This window comes from Schistocerca americana, chromosome 11 (assembly GCF_021461395.2).
Source record: "Schistocerca americana isolate TAMUIC-IGC-003095 chromosome 11, iqSchAmer2.1, whole genome shotgun sequence".
Classification (NCBI taxonomy): Eukaryota; Metazoa; Arthropoda; class Insecta; order Orthoptera; family Acrididae; genus Schistocerca; species Schistocerca americana.
In genome coordinates this window covers 115,949,856-115,968,669 of record NC_060129.1, presented here as the reverse complement: position 1 = coordinate 115,968,669, position 18,814 = coordinate 115,949,856, and the positions used below count along the sequence as shown (strand labels likewise).

General features: G+C 41.1%; 1 protein-coding gene across 1 annotated transcript in view; it reads left to right on the top strand.

Annotated features, from left to right (window-relative positions):
- Positions 1-18,814, top strand: part of LOC124553348 (GIGYF family protein Gyf) — a 170,580-nt gene that overhangs the window by 56,614 nt on the left and 95,152 nt on the right. The window contains exons 8-9 of the mRNA XM_047127223.1: positions 3,874-4,184; positions 13,326-13,495. Of these exons, the coding sequence (XP_046983179.1) occupies positions 3,874-4,184; positions 13,326-13,495 (481 nt within the window). The remainder of the gene's footprint in view (positions 1-3,873; positions 4,185-13,325; positions 13,496-18,814) is intronic.

The following is an 18,814-nucleotide window of genomic DNA, read 5'->3' as shown; positions in this document are numbered from 1 at the left end:
AGTGACGTCAGGTGACATGAGGGGCTGACATCACATTTGAAACCTTCCACTTCTGTGTTCCTCCAAGCATCAAGCATTTGTCATTACACTGTTTAGACATCCAAAGCCCAACCCCATGCCAACTAAGTGTGTACGTATGGTCTCTGTAAAAATTGTTGTTGTTCATTCTAATCTCAGCTGCCTCTTTCATAATGGAATCCCAGTATGTTGACACATGAACCAAGAGTCTCGTGTTTTCAGTTGTCTGGCCTATATAGATGCTTCCGCACTTGCAAGGTACACCGTACACATTCGGCACACGAAGAGCTGTGTCGTCTTGAACAGGGCGCAGCATATCTCGTATGTTGGGGGTAGGCCGGAACATCAGTGTCGGTCCGTGTTTCTGTAGCACACATCATAAGTTGCCGCTCATTGCCCCACAGTATGGCAGAAAGCAGCCGGCCTGGCCTCCTGTGTCGATTCACAAGTCGTCGTCCTTCGGTGGCGCCAGAAAGCGTTTGCAGTCTCTCTCTTGCTGTAATCATTTTCTCTGGACGCGGGTCTCAGGTGCTCCAATTGAGACTGTAGGTAGTGGTTGTCAGAAATAACGTTTGCTTTGTGTATGAACGTGCTCAGGACTGCTTTCTTGTGTACAGGATGATGAAAATTATTGGCATTCAAATATCGATCAGTGCATGCTGGCTTCCTGTACACTGAATGACCAAGGCAGCCTACTGCTCAACTAAATTATCCAAGAATGGTAGCTTGCCATCCTTTTCCATTTCGATGATATACAAGGGGCACTCCAAAAGAAATGCACGCTATTTCTGTAAAAATACAGTTTTCATTCTGCACGTGTGAAAGTTTTACGGTGTGTAGATACATCCTTCCCACTTGTTTTCAACCTGTTCCCGTGAGTGGCACCATCATAGCACGTCTTCAAGATGGCTGCTACACTTGATGTTCGTCAGAAGCAATGTGATGTCATAGAATTCTTGTGCTGTGAAAATGAGACAGTAGGAAACATCCACAAGAGGTTGAAAAAGGCATATGGAGACGCTGCTAGAATTCCTGTGCTGTGAAAATGAGACAGTAGGAAACATCCACAAGAGGTTGAAAAAGGCATATGAAGATGCTGCTGTCGATCGCAGTACAGTTAGTCGATGGGCTAACAGGTTACGTGATGAAAGCGGGCACGGCAATATTGAGGATTGTCCTCGCAGCGGCAGGCCTCGACCTGCACACCCTCCAGACAATGTGCAGAGAGTTAACGGATTGGTGGCTGCTGACAGACACATCACAGTGAACGAATTGCCATGCTATGTTGGGGTAGGGGAAGGAACTGTTTGCAGAATACTGAAAGTGTTGGCATTGAAAAAGGTTTGTGCCAGGTGGGTTCCCAAGATGTTGACAGTGGCTTGCAAAGAAACAAGAAAAATGGTATGCAGCAAACTTTTGGAACAGTACGAGAATGGTGGAGATGAATTTCTTGGAAGAATTGTGACAGGTGATGAAACATGGCTCCATCATTTTTCACCAGAGACAAAGAGGCAATCAATGGACTGTCATCGTGCAAATTCATCCAAGAAAAAGAAAAAAAAAAAAAGAAATTCAAAACCACACCACCTGCTTGGAAAGTTATGGCTATGGTGTTTTTCGATTCCAAAGGACTCTTGCTTATGGACATCATGCCAAGTGGAATCACTGTAAATTCTGATCCATATGTGACAACACCGAAGAAACTTCAAGCTCAACTGAGTCGTGTTCGACCACATCGGCAAAAGCAGGATGTTTTGTTGTTGGACAACAGTGCACGGCCACATGTCAGTCAAAAAACCATGGAACCGATCATAAAACTTGGATGGTCAACACTGAAACAACCGCCTTATAGTCCTGAGCTGGCTCCATGTGACTATCATCTCTTTGGGAAACTGAAAGACACTCTTTGTGGAACAAGATTTGAAGATGATGACTCCCTTGTGCACACTGCCAAACAGTGGCTCCAACAGGTTTGTCCAGGATTTTACCGTGCGGGTATACAGGCACTGGTTCCAAGATGGAAATTATGTGGAGAAATGAAAATATTGTTCCTAAAGGATCTATCTGCACACTGTAGAACTTTTAAACGTGTAGAATGAAAGATGGATTTAAAAAAAAAGAGTGTGCATTTCCTTTGGAGTCACCCTAGTATTTTATGTTGGGATTGACACCATTCTTCTGATCGACAAACTGTTGCCTTCTTCCACAGCATAAATTTCTGCTGTTGTCTTATTGTTGTTGCATAGGCACTTTTCTTGGCACTTAAAAAAATTTATGGAGTCTAATAATTCAAATGATTCTCACACTTCACTCAACATTCTAATATACAGGTATTTTTGTAACTAATTACTTTCACATCAAAACCGAATATGTTGAAGATTCTTGCCATTTGTGGCTCTGATTTAGCTATAATTATGGAATTCATTACTTCTGGGTTGGGAAACAGTTGTATTGCTTTTGACGAATTATTACATCAGAGTGGTTTTCCCTTAAGCTACAGGTGTAGTGGTTCATTTGGTAAGTTAAATCGTATAGGTATTACATTCCTTGTAGGTTTCCTATGTTCCACATTGGCTGATTTAGCTGAAAGTGTAGCAAACAATATTTTGCTTTGTTGGGTCGATATATGGTGTCTTTCTGCAGAAAGTCAGATCTGGTGTTTACTGGTAATTTTTTGTTATTAAAACTGTCCTGTAATCTGTTGTTTCATACCTTCAGGAGTTTCCTTAGGAAACCAAAGACTGACAAATGTGGTGTCATTTTTCTGTTGTCGATTTTTACGGCATTACATGTACTCCCTACTGTAAAAACTGTATTATAAATCAGTAGAAATGTTAGCATTTCCACACACCGATATCCCGTCCAGAAGTGTCGCTTCTGTCTGCTTGGGGTGCTGTTGTCACTGCAGGTAACAGAAATGAGATGAAGTGTCACGACTGTTACGTTACACTGTTGCTTTACTGTACCTTGGATTGTGTGGTTATTCATACCATAGTACTGGATTTAAATTGTTTCTCATATGCCTTTTAATAAATATCATAGTTTCCTTATGAGCATAATTAGAAAATCAAAATAATAACCCACTTTGTTGTATTTACAAAATGCATAGGAATGTATCAATACTTGTTTCTTCATTTCATCACAGTTCCTGGTGAGAAAAGTGCTCAGTGAGATGGTTGTTCCTTATTTTACCTCGCCATCTAGTCCTAAGTGTGCACCATAGAAATATTCTACAGCGCCCTACATATTGCTCCTATAGAGATGGCGAATTAATTACAGTGAATTTAGAGGTGTGTGAGAAGTCATCTTTCCCGTGATCAGTACACAAGTGGGATGGCTAGAAACCCTAAGGTGTGTTACTGTGGGAAGCTCCATTTGTCGCTTGTGCCACACAGTGGTTTGCAGTGTACGAGTGTAGGCATGGTTTAATAGTGCCTGGGGAACTGCACAAATAAGAAGCCGTCCCCTTGGCAGTGGCACAGCTAGAGTGATCTCAAAGTAGCCAGTCACAGTTCAAGTTTCTGAATGTCCACTGACGGTTACTGCTTAAAACACTGACCAGCTCTGTATCCTCACCAGGCACTGTCCACCAGTCTGACTTGGTGGTCTCATTTAATCTCTGCGGTGCTGTCGGCGATGCGCTTGGTGGGTGGAGAGGCTGCAGTGTAAACGTACCGTCAGTCTGTTGAGAACTCTCCGAACAGTGCACAGGCTGCTCCACTGCTGCAGAGTATTTCTTCTTAGTATCAGAATTATCTTTTTCCCAAAATAAAATCTTTTATCATTAAAAGAAACACAAAAGATGATATTGTTCAGTTTTGCCCACTGCTACAATGTCTTTTCAATTTATCACAGGAGTGTAACATCGAGGAGCACAGATCGATCTGGTGGCACCGAGGATGTCGAGTCGCGTCGTACTGCCACGGAAAAGCAGACGCCTCCGCCGCCGCCGGCACCTTCGATCGCCCCTTCTGACAGGGGCAGGGAGAGGGAGAGGAGCTCGAGCAGGCCCGACGAGGAGATGGAGCGAATGCGCGAGGTGGCGGACGACCTGGTGGCGAAGCTCATGGAGGACGAGGACCACCGTACGGGCGTGCCCCCACCCACGTCCGTCCCGCCCGGCAGTGACAAGTGGTACTACCGTGACCCACAGGGGGACGTCCAGGGTGAGGCTTTTCACCATGACTGACTGCTTTTCTTTTGTGTTGTATAAGTCTATTGTTAACTGCTCTTGCTCTTTGCGATTCCACATGCTACTCAGTCTGTGTAACTGTCTTTCTGTATCTCTCCTTCATTGGCATTTACATCAGAGCACTTGATGTGGAAATGTATTCTTTGGCACCCTATTAAGATGCCTCCCTCCCCCCTCACCCCCCTCACCCCCTCTCCCCCCTCACGCCCCTCTCCCCCCTCTCCCCCTCCCCCGCTCTCCCCCTCTCCCCCTCCCCCTCTCCCCCCTCCCCCTCCCCCTCTCCCCCCTCCCCCTCTCCCCTCTCCCCCCTCCTCCCCTCTCCCCCTTCCCCCCCTCTCCCCCCTCCCACCCTCTCCCCCCTCCCACCCTCTCCCCCCCTTACAGCTTCAATTATTTGTTGGATGATTCCAATCTCTATATCCTACAGTTTTTACCCTCTGCAGATCCCTCTACAGCCACCAAATTTACTCCTCATTGTCTTATTATCCGGTTCCTCCACCTTGTCAATGTTTTACATACGTTCCTACTTTCTTCTTTTCTGTGGAGTACCTTCTCATTCATTACATTCTCAGTATACCTAATTTTGAGCATCCTTCTATAGAACTACATCTCAAAACACTTCTGTTCTTACATCTTCTAGTTTTCTCCTATTTTATGGTTCACTGTCATAATGCTGTACTCAAACATCCATGTCTGGAAATTTTTTATTCAAGTGAAGGCCTTGTTTGAAACTAGTAGACTTATTTCAGCCAGAAAGCACTCTTTGCCTATACTATTCTGCTTTTCATGGTTTCCTTGCACCATCTGTCATGGGTTATTTTTCTTCCAAGGTAGAAGATTTCTTTTAGTTCATCTACTTTGTGGTCCTAAATTTTGATGATATGTTTTAATCTCATTTATGCTTCTCTTCATTACTTTCATCTTTCTTCAGTTCACTTTCAATTCATACTTCGTGCTCAGTAGATTGTTTGTGTTGTAACATTTAAACTTGTAAGTCGCAACATTATGTATCACTTCTCCTTTTTTAATATTCCATTCAATTTGCTGCACTTTTGTGAAAACCTCATGTCAGTGTGGGTTGTAAATTGTGAAATATGATGTCCAAAATATACGTAGTCTTGTACCTTTTCTATTCATTCAAATTTTTACTCTTTCATAACTCTTTTTCCTCTTTCAGATGTTGTCTTTTAGTTTCCAGAATTTTCTGTTCTTACTTTGCATAAATGTTTTGAAGTTTGTATACTGATCTCTGCAAATTATCTTTGTTTTTAGCCATTAATGCATAGTTGTCTTCAAATAATAATGGTTACAGCAGTGTGTTTTTTGTCAATTTTTACACCTGGGTTTTTGGTCCATATAAACAATAAACAATAAGTATGATAGATCATATCTTTTTGTAGTTCCCAGATTAATTTCTATTGTGTCTGTGCATTTACTGTGCTGTAAGTGAATTCAAATGTGTGTATGTTGCTGCTGTTACTAAATATTACTTGAGGGCTAAGCGCCTCCAGGTCTTTCAGCTTATTGTTAGATAAATGTGCACTGTGCTTCATTTTATCATAAATGCAGATGCAAGAGATCAAAATCACACACTTCAAAGTTTACAGAATCCATCATGTCCTTGCAAAATGTGCCAGATTTTGTTATTCTCTTGAAATTGACAGCCTTTATCTATAGGCAAGAAACAGTTGTTGGTAGATTATTCTGACACAATGAAATGCAAAGTAACAGTTATATTTCTGTAAAATGTGCTAAGCAGCTTTAAGCTTCTGTTTCCGAGTTAAGCGTGGAATGTGTTCACTGAAAAGAATTACTTTTTCATGGATGTAAAATTTTGTATATGCATCCATTTTTTTTTTCCCCAATGCAGTGGAACATTCTGGTCTAGGGACTTGTTCCTATGTGTGGTTTGTATACGAATATGTTTTGTGCGTATTAATGTGTCGATTGCTTCTGGGATTATGTAATCGTGCAGAATTTGTTCTTGACATACTGACTGAAAGTGTCTGTTTCAGGTTCTTTTGCAGAGTGCTATTTGATAATCTTACATTACTTGTGCACGATTGGCTAGCATTTGTACAGAATTTCCTCTAGTGCTTATACTAGCTGAAGATTTTTATCAGTCTGTTTTTTGTAGCAGCACCAAATAGCCTCATACTCTTTCTTATTGGGTATGTTAGGTGAGCCGTGCTGCTAGAGAAATACAAGCTTTTGCTTTCAGCATTGCCTTTCTACTATAGAAGCAGTGTAGATGAATTAGTTTGTGACAAAAAAATTGAAGTTAGTAAGTAGTATCCAAGAGTTGTGGATAACACTGCAGTACTTCACATAAGTCAGTGTAAAATTGCACGTCCCCAGGATGCATCATGCTAATACTGTGTAACACCACCTCAGGCCTTAATAATGACCTCACATTGGTGAGGAACTGCCAACAAGTATTTTCAGGTATGCCGTATAAAGCTGTTGCCACTCATTGATGATAAGATCCTATACATATTCTATCGTGTGGTGGTGGTAATTTCTATGTTTCACCAACTGTTCCAAAAAGTTGCAAATATATTCAGTCCATTTAAGATCTGGCAATTTAGTGGGCCTGTCAATGTGTGTCGGAGAAGAGCTTGAACAGGATTACTTGGTCAGTTTGCAGAAAACACATTCTCGTTCTCGATGCTGGCCGAGGTCATCCCTCTGTTCCAAAGGGTGTCTACCTCAATTGCCTATAGCCCACACAGCTGTGAGCTTTGTTCGTTGTGAAGCCTGCTCGCCTCGGCAACACTGCTGGAACAGAGGCATGCGCATACCAGTTGCACTGCAAAGTTTCTCAAACAATCGTAAAGAAACTATTCAGTAAAAAAAATTTATTCTCTCACATTTCGCAACATTATTCATCAGCTTCATGATGAACTGCATATCATTTCGTTAACAGTCATAGTTATAATGATGTTTCTATATTTAGTAGTGTGTGTGTGTGTGTGTGTGTGTGTGTGTGTGTGTGTGTGTGTGTGTGTGTGTGTAGGGTTCAAATACCTTGCAATGAAAAATAGGGATCACTATGAATTTGCATTTGATGTATGTTAGTCCACATTATTTTGCTGCGTATGAAATGGTGCTAACATATTGTATTTTTGTTTAAAGTTGGGACAAGACCTACATCTGTTGTCAATGTCGAGAAAATTGATTCTATGTAGTGCACTCTCTTCCAGGCATCTGTGGAAATGAGAGTGGAACTCAAATATCTGTATATTCTTCAGATCTCGTAAAGGAATTTTTGGCAAATGTTAGCATGCAAACCAGAGAGTATTTTGCTACATAGCTAATGTGCAAAACTTTCTTCTACAATATATGAGTGACTACAGATTTTTTTTCATTGAAATAATGTAATTCTTGGAAGGGCTGTAGATAGCTAGTGAAATGGGAATTAGTATGGGTTTTGTAACACGATAAATGAAGGAATCGCACTGTTATTTTTATAGCAAGCTAGAGCTTTCCGTAAGTTATTGACCTTCACATATCCTCAGTTGTTTGATTAATAGTAGATTGTTTGTAGATTCAGTTGCAGCTACGTTAGGGTGGTAGTGAAGTAGAACGGTGCTACATGCTGATATAACTTGTTAATATGATCACTTGCAGACTTGTTAACTGTGGTGGTCTGCAAGGTGTAGATTTGTGCAAAGGCTTATGCTGTATAACTACGCCTACTCTACTTCACTGCCCTGTCAGCAAGGAAGCACCGAGCGAGGTGGCGCTGTGGTTAGCACACTGAACTCGCATTCGGGAGGTCGACAGTTCAATCCCGCGTTCGGCCATCCTGATTTAGGTTTTCTGTGATTTTCCTAAATCGCTCCAAGGCAAATGCCGGGATGGTTCCTCTGAAAGGGCACGGTCGACTTCCTTCCCCGTCATTCCCTAATCCGATAAGACCTATGACCTCGATGTTTGGTTTCTTCCTCCAAAACAACCAACAACAAGGAAGCCCCGTCCACTTCAGATGCCCCTCTACCACTGCACATTCAGCACAGCTGGGGGCCAAGTAATATTGCGTGCACTCTGCATAAGTGTTCGTCAAACTGGAGATGTACGCATGCAGTCTTGTGAAAATGAAAATGACTGTTGCCTTGGAAGATAGTAGTGTAGGAGCTTGGGTTGAGACCCCTACTATGTCAGGATGACAGGGTGTGGAGTGCTGTGGAACTGGTCTATTGGTATGCTGGTCACTAATGGTACATTAGGACAACAAGAATTTATTATATTAAAGTTTACAGTCATGTATTCTACTCTGTGTCTGCAACCTAGCCAGCAACAGTGCAGTACTCAGTCTTGCAACGTGCTTATGCTGTATCGGCAATCTCTGGTGAATGTCAACATGCGGTGTCTGGCTCACGTAATCACAGCATCAGACAGGTGACAGGTCGTGTTGCGATTAGTGTAGCTCCTACGAAAGGCTTTGCTGCCTGGGAAAGACAATGTTTTCACCAGAGCACGCATGTTGACATTGAAGGGGTGGTCCTCGGGTAATGTCTCGGCAGCTCTGCTGTGTGTGGAGACGAGCAACAGCATAGCCCTCTCCCGTCTCCCCTCTCCCGTTTTTGTCTTGTGTTTGATCCACTTTCGTACAAACTCTTTGGCCTTGTCATTGTTGCTGGTCTATTTATAATGTTGTTGTTGTTGTTGTTGTTGTCTTCAGTCCTGAGACTGGTTTGATGCAGCTCTCCGTGCTACTCTATCCTGTGCAAGCTTCTTAATCTCCCAGTACCTACTGCAGCCTACATCCTTCTGAATCTGCTTAGTGTATTCATCTCTTGGTCTCCCTCTATGACTTTTACCCTCCACGCTGCCCTCCAATACTAAATTGGTGATCCCTTGATGTCTCAGAACATGTCCTACCAACCGATCCCTTCTTCTAGTCAAGTTGTGCCACAAGCTCCTCTTCTCCTCAGTTCTATTCAATGCCTCCTCATTAGTTATGTGATCTACCCACCTTATCTTCAGCATTCTTCTGTAGCACCACATTTCGAAAGCTTCTATTCTCTTCTTGTCCAAACTGGTTATCGTCCATGTTTCACTTCCATACATGGCTACACTCCATACAAATACTTTCAGAAACAACTTCCTGACACTTAAATCTATACTCGATTTTAACAAGTTTTTCTTCTTCAGAAATGCTTTCCTTGCCATTGCCAGTCTACATTTTATATCCTCTCTACTTCGATCATCATCAGTTTTTTGCTCCCCAAATAGCAAAACTCCTTTACTACTTTAAGTGTCTCATTTCCTAATCTAATTCCCTCAGCATCACCCGACTTAATTTGACTACATTCCATTATCCTCGTTTTGCTTTTGTTGATGTTCATCTTATACCCTCCTTTCAAGACACTGTCCATTCTGTTCAACTGCTCTTCCAAGTCCTTTGCTCTCTCTGACAGAATTACAATGTCATCGGCGAACCTCAAAGTTTTTATTTCTTCTCCATGGATTTTAATACCTACTCCGAATTTTTCTTTTGTTTCCTTCACTGCTTGCTCAATATACAGATTGAATAACATAGGGGAGAGGCTACAACCCTGTCTCACTCCCTTCCCAACCACTGCTTCCCTTTCATGTCCCTCGACTCTTATAACTGCCATCTGGTTTCTGTACAAATTGTAAATAGCCTTTCGCTCCCTGTATTTTACCCCTGCCACCTTTAGAATTTGAAAGAGAGTATTCCAGTCAACATTGTCAAAAGCTTTCTCTAAGTCTACAAATGCTAGAAACGTAGGTTTGCCTTTCCTTAATCTAGTTTCTAAGATAAGTCGTAAGGTCAGTATTGTCTCATGTGTTCCAACGTTTCTACGGAATCCAAACTGATCTTCTCCAAGGTCGGCTTCTACTAGTTTTTCCATTCGTCTGTAAAGAATTCGCGTAAGTATTTTGCAATCGTGACTTATTAAACTGATAGTTCGGTAATTTTCACATCTGTCAACACCTGCTTTCTTTGGGATTGGAATTATTATATTCTTCTTAAAGCTGAGGGTATTTCGCCTGTCTCATACATCCTGCTCACCAGATGGTAGAGTTTTGTCAGGACTGGCTCTTCCGAGGCCATCAATAGTTCTAATGGAATGTTGTCTACTCCCGGGGCCTTGTTTCGACTCAGGTCCTTCAGTGCTCTGTCAAACTCTTCACGCAGTATCATATCTCTCATTTCATATCCATCTACATCCTCTTCCATTTCCATAATATTGTCCTCAAGTACATCGCCCTTGTATAGACTTTCTATATACTCCTTCCACCTTTCTGCTTTCCCTTTTTTGCTTAGAACTGGGTTTCCATCTGAGCTCTTGATATTCATACAAGTGGTCCTCTTTTCTCCATAGGTTTCTTTAATTTTCCTGTAGGCAGTATCTATCTTACCCTTAGTGAGATAACCCTCTACATCCTTACATTTGTCCTCTAGCCATCCCTGCTTAGCCATTTTGCACTTCCTGTCGATCTCATTTTTGAGACGTTGGTATTCCTTTTTGCCTGCTTCATTTACTGCATTTTTATATCTCCTTTCATCAGTTAAATTCAATATTTCTTCTGTTACCAAGGATTTCTACTAGCCCTCGTCTTTTTACCTACTTGATCCTCTGCTGCCTTCACTATTACATCCCTCAAAGCTACCCATTCTTCTTCTACTGTATTTCTTTCCCCCATTCCTGCCATTTGTTCCCTTACGCTCTGTCTGATACTCAGTTTATCCAGGTCCCATCTCCTTAAATTCCCACCTTTTTAAAGTTTCTTCAGTTTTAATCTACAGTTCATAACCAATAGATTGTGGTCAGAGACCACATCTGCCCCTGGAAATGTCTTACAATTTAAAACCTGTTTCCTAAATCTCTGTCTTACCATTTTATAATCTGTCTGAAATCTTTCAGTATCTCCAGGCTTCTTCCATGTATACAACCTTCTCATATGAGTCTTGAACCAAGTGTTAGCTATGATTAAGTTATGCTCTGTGCAAAATTCTACCAGGCAGCTTCCTCTTTCATTTCTTAGCCTCAATCCATATTCACCTACTACGTGTCCTTCTCTCCCGTTTCCTACTACCAAATTCCAGTCACCCATGACTATTAAATTTTCGTCTCCCTTCACTATCTGAATAATTTCTTTTATTTCATCATACATTTCTTCATTTCTTCATCATCTGCAAGGCTAGTTGGCATATAAACTTGTACTACTGTAGTAGGCAGGGGCTTTGTGTCTATCTTGGCGACAATAATGCGTTCACTATGCTGTTTGTAGTAGCTTACCCGCATTCCTATATTTTTTTATTCATTATTAAACGTACTCGTGCATTACCCCTATTTAATTTTGTATTTATAACCCTGTATTTGCCTCACCAAAAGTCTTGTTCCTCCTGCCACCGAACTTCACTAATTCCCACTATATCTAACTTTAACGTATCCATTTCCCTTTTTAAATTTTCTAACCTACCTGCCCGATTAAGGGATCTGACATTCGGCGCTCCGATACGTAGAACACCAGTTTTCTTTCTCCTGATAACGACGTCCTCTTGAGTAGTCCTCGCCCGGAGATCCGAATGGGGGACTATTTTACCTCCGGAATATTTTACCCAAGAGGACGCCATCATCATTAACCATACAGTAAAGCTGCATGCCCTTGGGAAAAATTACCGCTGTAGTTTCCCCTTGCTTTCAACTATTCGCAGTACCGGCACAGCAAGGCTGTTTTGGTTAGTGTTAAAAGTCCAGATCAGTCAATCATCCAGACTGTTGCCCCCTGCAACTTCTGATAAAGCTGCTGCCCCTCTTCAGGAACCACACGTTTGTCTGGCGTCTCGACAGATACCCCTCCGTTGTGGTTGCATCTACGGTACGACTATCTGTATCGCTGAGGCACGCAAGCCTCCCCACCAACGGCAAGGTCCATGGTTCATGGGGGGGATTTATCATGTAGACAAACAAATGAAAATCTGATAGATGCAGATCTGGACTGTAGAGAGGATGAGGTTGTATCTCCCAACCTATTTTTTCAATGATATTTGGGTCAGCTGGGTGGTGAGAGGGCGAGCGTTGTCATGAGTGATATCGTGCCTTTTCTTTGAGACCCGCAACATTATTTTCTTACTGATGATTTCACTTTGTACATCAGCATGTCTGAGAAGTGGGCACTATTAATGTACACTGATCTTCCAAGTGATTACAAAAGCAGGTACCTTGGGCATTCCAAAAGACAGTCAATATCGCTTTTCCTGTTGATGCTTGTGCTCTCAATTTCTTTCACAGGTGAGCTGGTGCATTTCCATTCCATGCTTTGTCTTTTGGAGTCTGGTTCAAAATGATGAACCAAGTTTCATCACACATTCAAGTCTTTTTTTTATAAAAGGATCACCTCTACTTGTGGACTGCACTTACTGTGACATATTTTTACTATATGTTCAACTGTAATATGTCTGTCTTCACGAATAATGTTGTCAATACAGGTTTCGAGTGAAGGAGTTGGCACTTGAACTGGTTGGGCAGGACATTGCTTGCCAATCATTGAGGTTCAACCATTTTTGATCTGTCTTATCCACATTTCCATGACTCATACACCTTTCATCACACTACAAAATCAATAAAAAAAAGATTTTAGCCAATTTTTCCCTTTGATCATTGAATGTTGTTCAACTAAAGTGGAAACTTCAAGCAGATACACTGTCATTAAATGCAGTGTAGAGGTTATAAACAAAACAGAGGTCCTAAACCAAACAGTTTTTATCTGCCAGCTGTTCTCAGCACACTCAAGTGGTGCCAAACTAAAGTCACGAAGCTACAAAACTACAAAATGTTTTATTTTTATGTTAATTTGTCTCTCTAATTATTGAATGCCCCTTGTATTCAGTGCATCACGTCAGAATGAAAACGCACTGGATTAACAATTTGTAATATAGCAGCTGATTAACATTTTTTAATATCAGTTGGTAATAGCATGTGACTTGATAAAAATTACAAAAACTATCCAGTGCTTTTGGCATATTGTGTCTGGCTGCTGGTGTATTTAATTTTGTGTCAGTACTCTGTCAAATGTAATGTCATATATATATCATCAAAGGATGAAATACTATCAAAGTTCCCCAAATTGTCTGTAGGACCATTCTCATCGAGTGAGATGCTGGACTGGTTCCGTTCGGGATACTTCAACCTGACGCTGCTGGTGCGGCGAGCGTGTGACGAGCGCTACTCGTCACTAGGAGACATCATTAAGCTGTGGGGGAGGCTGCCTTTCACGCCTGGTGGACCACCCGTGCCTCCTATTAAGGTATTCATTTCTCACTATATGCCTTAAGCTCCTAATACGCAGTGTGCCTAAGATGTACACCTGTGTATCAGTGTCCAAAGAGTATGTGTATGGATCTGCCAGGCTGGTTCTCGTCGACCAGTTACTTGATGCACCTGGGATATTCGTGGCGTGAATCTTTCACATGCACACTAGACAGTAGTAATGCATGAAACTGGAAGGAGAAAAGTCATTCATTAGAACTAAAAATTTCTGATAGCTCAAGGTTATTATTTATCAAGCAATTGTTTATTGTGCTATGTAGCAATCTCAGAATTATGCTGTTACTGTTCTGAATTGTTTCATATTATGACATTTGTTTCCACAAGGATATTTTATCTGAATTTACGTCCATACAGTGGTTGTTTTTGGAGCTCTTTTGCTGGCAGTGTCTGTAATCTTTAGAATGGGGCAGACTGATGATGACACCGAAAAGCCAGATGTTGGTGGATCCCAGCCTGGCTGGGGAGATCGCAGGGAGATACATTCCCTATTAATGAATTAATTGAGGCCCGAAGATAAGAAGAAATTTCGGAACTTCATGAGTGGATGTGGCTTGTTATGACAAATTGCTGTCGATGATACAGGGAGGAATTCGCTAGAGTGACACAGTAATGTAGGAGGCAGTTTTAGTGTAGTTGGAAGTAAGGATTAACTCATCATTTTATTCATTTTGTGAGTGGACTTTCTCACCTACTATAGTCGGTCTCCTTTCTAGCATGCTGAAATAAAGTAAAAGATTTAATCAAATCAAACATGAATTCCATCAGCTAAGGTGCTACATATACAAATCAAAAATCTCACATGTAAAGTTATGTGCATATTTACTGAGGAATAAATGATTGCTGCTTATTTGATACAGCGGGTTGTGAGGATCGTACACACACATTTACTCACTATACACATGGATTAGGACGTGTAATGTTTCTTTGGTCCTTTCCATTTTCAGAAAATGAAGCAATTAATACAAAGAATGCTTTTCTCAAACAGCTGTATAAATGAAAGTCTGCTGGCAAAAACTATTACTTTTGTTTAGTTACTGCATTTATGAAAAACACTCAAAAAAATCTCCAACACGAAAACCTGAAGTTAGCTGCTGGCCACTGATGTCAGCTATAACAGGACACCATGAACAGTAACAACCAGTAAGATACCGTTCTAACGTTTTGACAACACGAGAAGCGGTGCGAAACTGGATTGCATACACAATTCACATCTCACTCTCATCAGTTGACTTGCGTGATGTCTGTAGCCGATCCTCTTCTCTGGATAATCAGCTATGTCGATCTCCCAAAAGCTTCTTCTCCGAAGACTATCGTTGGTTATAGGAATTTGACTATTTCTCTGTTCTTGAAATTACTGTGTACTCGCAGAATACTTTCAGTTCAGTCACGATATATCTTCAACTTTCACAGGAAACAACTTAACAATTTCTCATACAAACATTTAAACTTGGGCAAGTCAACTTAGTCATCAAACATTAGACTCAATAAACACACTCATAATTGCATTGGCTTGACAACCAAATAATTCGTGAACATCACATGCGTCTTGCCTCATTCAGAGCTGAGACATGAAGTAAGTTGAAAGTCTGTAGTCAATTGTTCAGTTTTCTTTTTTACAATAATGACATTCACTAACACAGCAAAGATAGCAAATAATTACTCTGTGTTCTTTCACGCAGCGTCTGTGGCACTAGGGGCAAATACTTGTCCTTGTCAGTGGACCACCACTCTTACAGTCTTCTCATAGCAAACTTCCACTCTGCGCACAGAAACAGGTGGTGCAGTAGATACGCTTCCACTCTCCCACTTACATTTAAAATATCATGTGTTTGAGACAGTAGAAGTACAAGTGGTTCTAGAATTTACGCGGAAATTCTCGAACCACTACACTGTGGGTACCCTTTCTACGCATGCCCACATTGGGAGACTCAAACGTTTTTAACGGGTGGCAGGGACAAAGAATCCACTGAAATTTTTTTAAGTGCATTATCTGAAAACTACCTTGAGCAGTTAAACAGAGAACCGACTCGTGGCGATAACGTATTAGACCTTCTGATGACAAACAGACCCGAAATATTTGAAACAGTTAACGCAGAACAGGGAATCAGCGATCATAAAGCGGTTACAGCATCAATGACTTCAGCTATGAATAGAAATATTAAAAAAGGTAGGAAGATTTTTCTGTTTAGCAAAAGTGAACAAAAGCAGATTTCAGGGTACTTGACGGCTCAACACAAAAGTTTTGTCTCAAGTACAGATAGTGCTGAGGATCAGTGGACAAAGTTCAGAACCATCGTACAATATGCATTAGATGAGTATTTGCCAAGCAAGATCGTAAGAGATGGAAAAGAGCCACCGTGGTACAACAACCGAGTTAGAAAACAGCTGCGGAAGCAAAGGGAACTTCACAGCAAACATAAACATAGCCAAAGACTTGCAGACAAACAAAAATTACGCGAAGCAAAATGTAGTGTGAGGAGGGCTATGCGAGAGGCGTTCAATGAATTCGAAAGTAAAGTTCTATGTACTGACTTGGCAGAAAATCCTAAGAAATTTTAGTCTTATGTCAAAACAGTAGGTGGATCAAAACAAAATGTGCAGACACTCTGTGACCAAAATGGTACTGAAACAGAGGATGACAGACTAAAGGCCGAAATACTAAATGTCTTTTTCCAAAGCTGTTTCACAGAGGAAGCCTGCAGTGTAGTTTCTTCTCTAGATTGTCACGCAGACGACAAAACGGTAGATATCGAAATAGATGACAGAGGGATAGAAAAACAATTGAAATCGCTCAAGAGAGGAAAGGCCGATGGACCTGATGGGATACCAGTTTGATTTTACACAGAGTATGCGAAGGAACTTGGCCCCTTCTTGCAGCGATGTACCGTAGGTCTCTAGAAGAGCGTAGTGTTCCAAAGGATTGCAAGGAAAGTCGAACAGATGTGCAGAACTATAGACCTATATCTCTAACGTCGATCAGTTGTAGAATTTTGGAACACGTATTATCTCGAACATAATATAGTATAATTACTTTTTCAGAGACTAGATATCTACTCTGTAGGGATCAGCATGGGTTTCGAAAAAGACGATCGTGTGAAACCCAGCTTGCGCTATTCGTCCACGAGACTCAGAGGGCCATAGACACGGGTTCCCAGGTAGATGCCGTGTTTCTTGACTTCCGCAAGGCTTTCGATACAGTTCCCCACAGTCATTTAATGAACAAAGTAAGAGCATATGGACTATCAGACCAATTGTGTGCGTGGATTGAAGAATTCCTAGATAACAGAATGCAGCATGTCATTCTCAATGGAGAGAAGTCTTCCGAAGTAAGAGTGATTTCATGTGTGCCGCAGAGGAGTGTCCTAGGACCGTTGCTATTCACAATATACATAAATGACCTTTTGGATAACATCGGAAGTTCGCTCAGGCTTTTTGCGGATGATGCTGTAGTATGTTGTACTGAAATGCAGGAGGATCTCCAACAAATTGACACGTGGTGCAGGTGCAGGGAATGGCAATTGAATCTCAATGTAGAAAAGCGTAATGTGCTGCAAATACATAGAAAGAAAGATCCTTCATCATTTTGATACAATATAGCAGGTCAGCAACTGGAAGCAGTTAATTTCATAAATTATCTGGGAGTAGGCATTAGGAGTTATTTAAAATGGAATGACCGTATCCAACGGAAAGCAGCGCGCTTCGTTACAGGATCATTTAGTAATTGCGAAAGCATTACGGAGATGTTAGATAAACTCCAGTGGAAGACTGCAAGAGAGACGCTCAGTAGCTCGATACGAGCTTTTGTTGAAGTTTTTGAGAACATACCTTCACCGAGGGGTCAAGTAGTATATTGCTCCCTCCTAAGTATATCTCGCGAAGAGACTGTGAGGATAAAATCAGAGAGATTAGAGCTCACACAGAGGCATACCGACAGTCTTTTTTATTCCGCGAACAATACGAGACTGGAATAGAAGGGAGAACCGATAGTCAGGTGGCTTGCGGAGTATTTACGTAGATGTAGATTATTGTCGTGTAGTGTGCATGAGCAGGTTCAAGTGAGTTTAGAGCTGCTGTCTATTTAACGTGTTTATAATGCAACTACTATCTATCTTATTCCACCTGTTCTACTGCCCGATTGTTGACTGTTGTGCTCGTCCTGTACCATTTCTGGTGGATTATCGCCTAATGCCCCCTTTAGTCGTGATGTGCCATTTATAATAGTGTAGGATTCATCATATACAACTCACCACATTCTGCCTTTACATATTTTATGAGAAGTTTGTTATTACTGCTTAGATGAAAATATATTTAAGATTTTGTTCATGTACAGTGTAAACCCGCTTTTACATTCCCGAAATTAACGTTTTCCCGCCATTCACGATGTTAATTTGCACCTGATTTTGCATCAACATATTTATAATTTTCCTACGATTTACACATTACGAAAAAATGTTTGTGGAGAAAAACTGACACTGACATGATGTTGGCCATCCAGTGGTTTCTTGACACCGGGGCACCCTACTCAGCTGATTTGAACCGGTAAACATGTGAAAGTTGGAATAATTCCTGCGGTATCTCCTGCCGCTGCCAAGCTCTCCTTGGCATGGTGGCTGATGTGAGTAACTCAGTTCGTTCAAATGAAAAATCATGACCAATCACAAACATTTCCAAACTGTCTCTATTGCGCAAACGCAGTTTCGTGATTGTTGTAATCATTGTGATACCTTTGTCGAACCATGTTTAGCGTGTTTCGGTGTATGACCACCTGGAGCACTAATTCACACAGTCATTGACTTTGCGTTGCTCAAATGTTTTTAGTTTAAACCAAGTGCTGGTTACATATTTTATTCATACTAAGCAAAATGTGTTTTGGGAATTTATTCTCGCTTTAAAGTGCAGTATTTACGCATGTATTTTTTTGTGGTGTTACACAAACAAACAATGTGAGTGATAGTTTGAGTGTGTTAGTGTTCTGATGAGGCACAGTACGTGATAACCTCAAAAAGATGACTACAGTGTAAGTGCAATAACCCATATTCAAACACCATACAAAATACTTATTTACATATTTGCACTTGACAACGAGAAAAAAATTCTCGAAATGCGTCGTGCTAAGCATGAAAAAATACGTAACTAGTGCAGTATTTCATTATTTAAATAATGAATGACAGTTGCAGGCTTTCAAAAACATCAGTTATGAAATACGAAATGGAGTCAAACGTTCCTATTTCCCAGACAGTTATCAGTTCCAGTTACATCAGTGGTTTTAATTAGATGCTAAACCTTCATTAGGTAA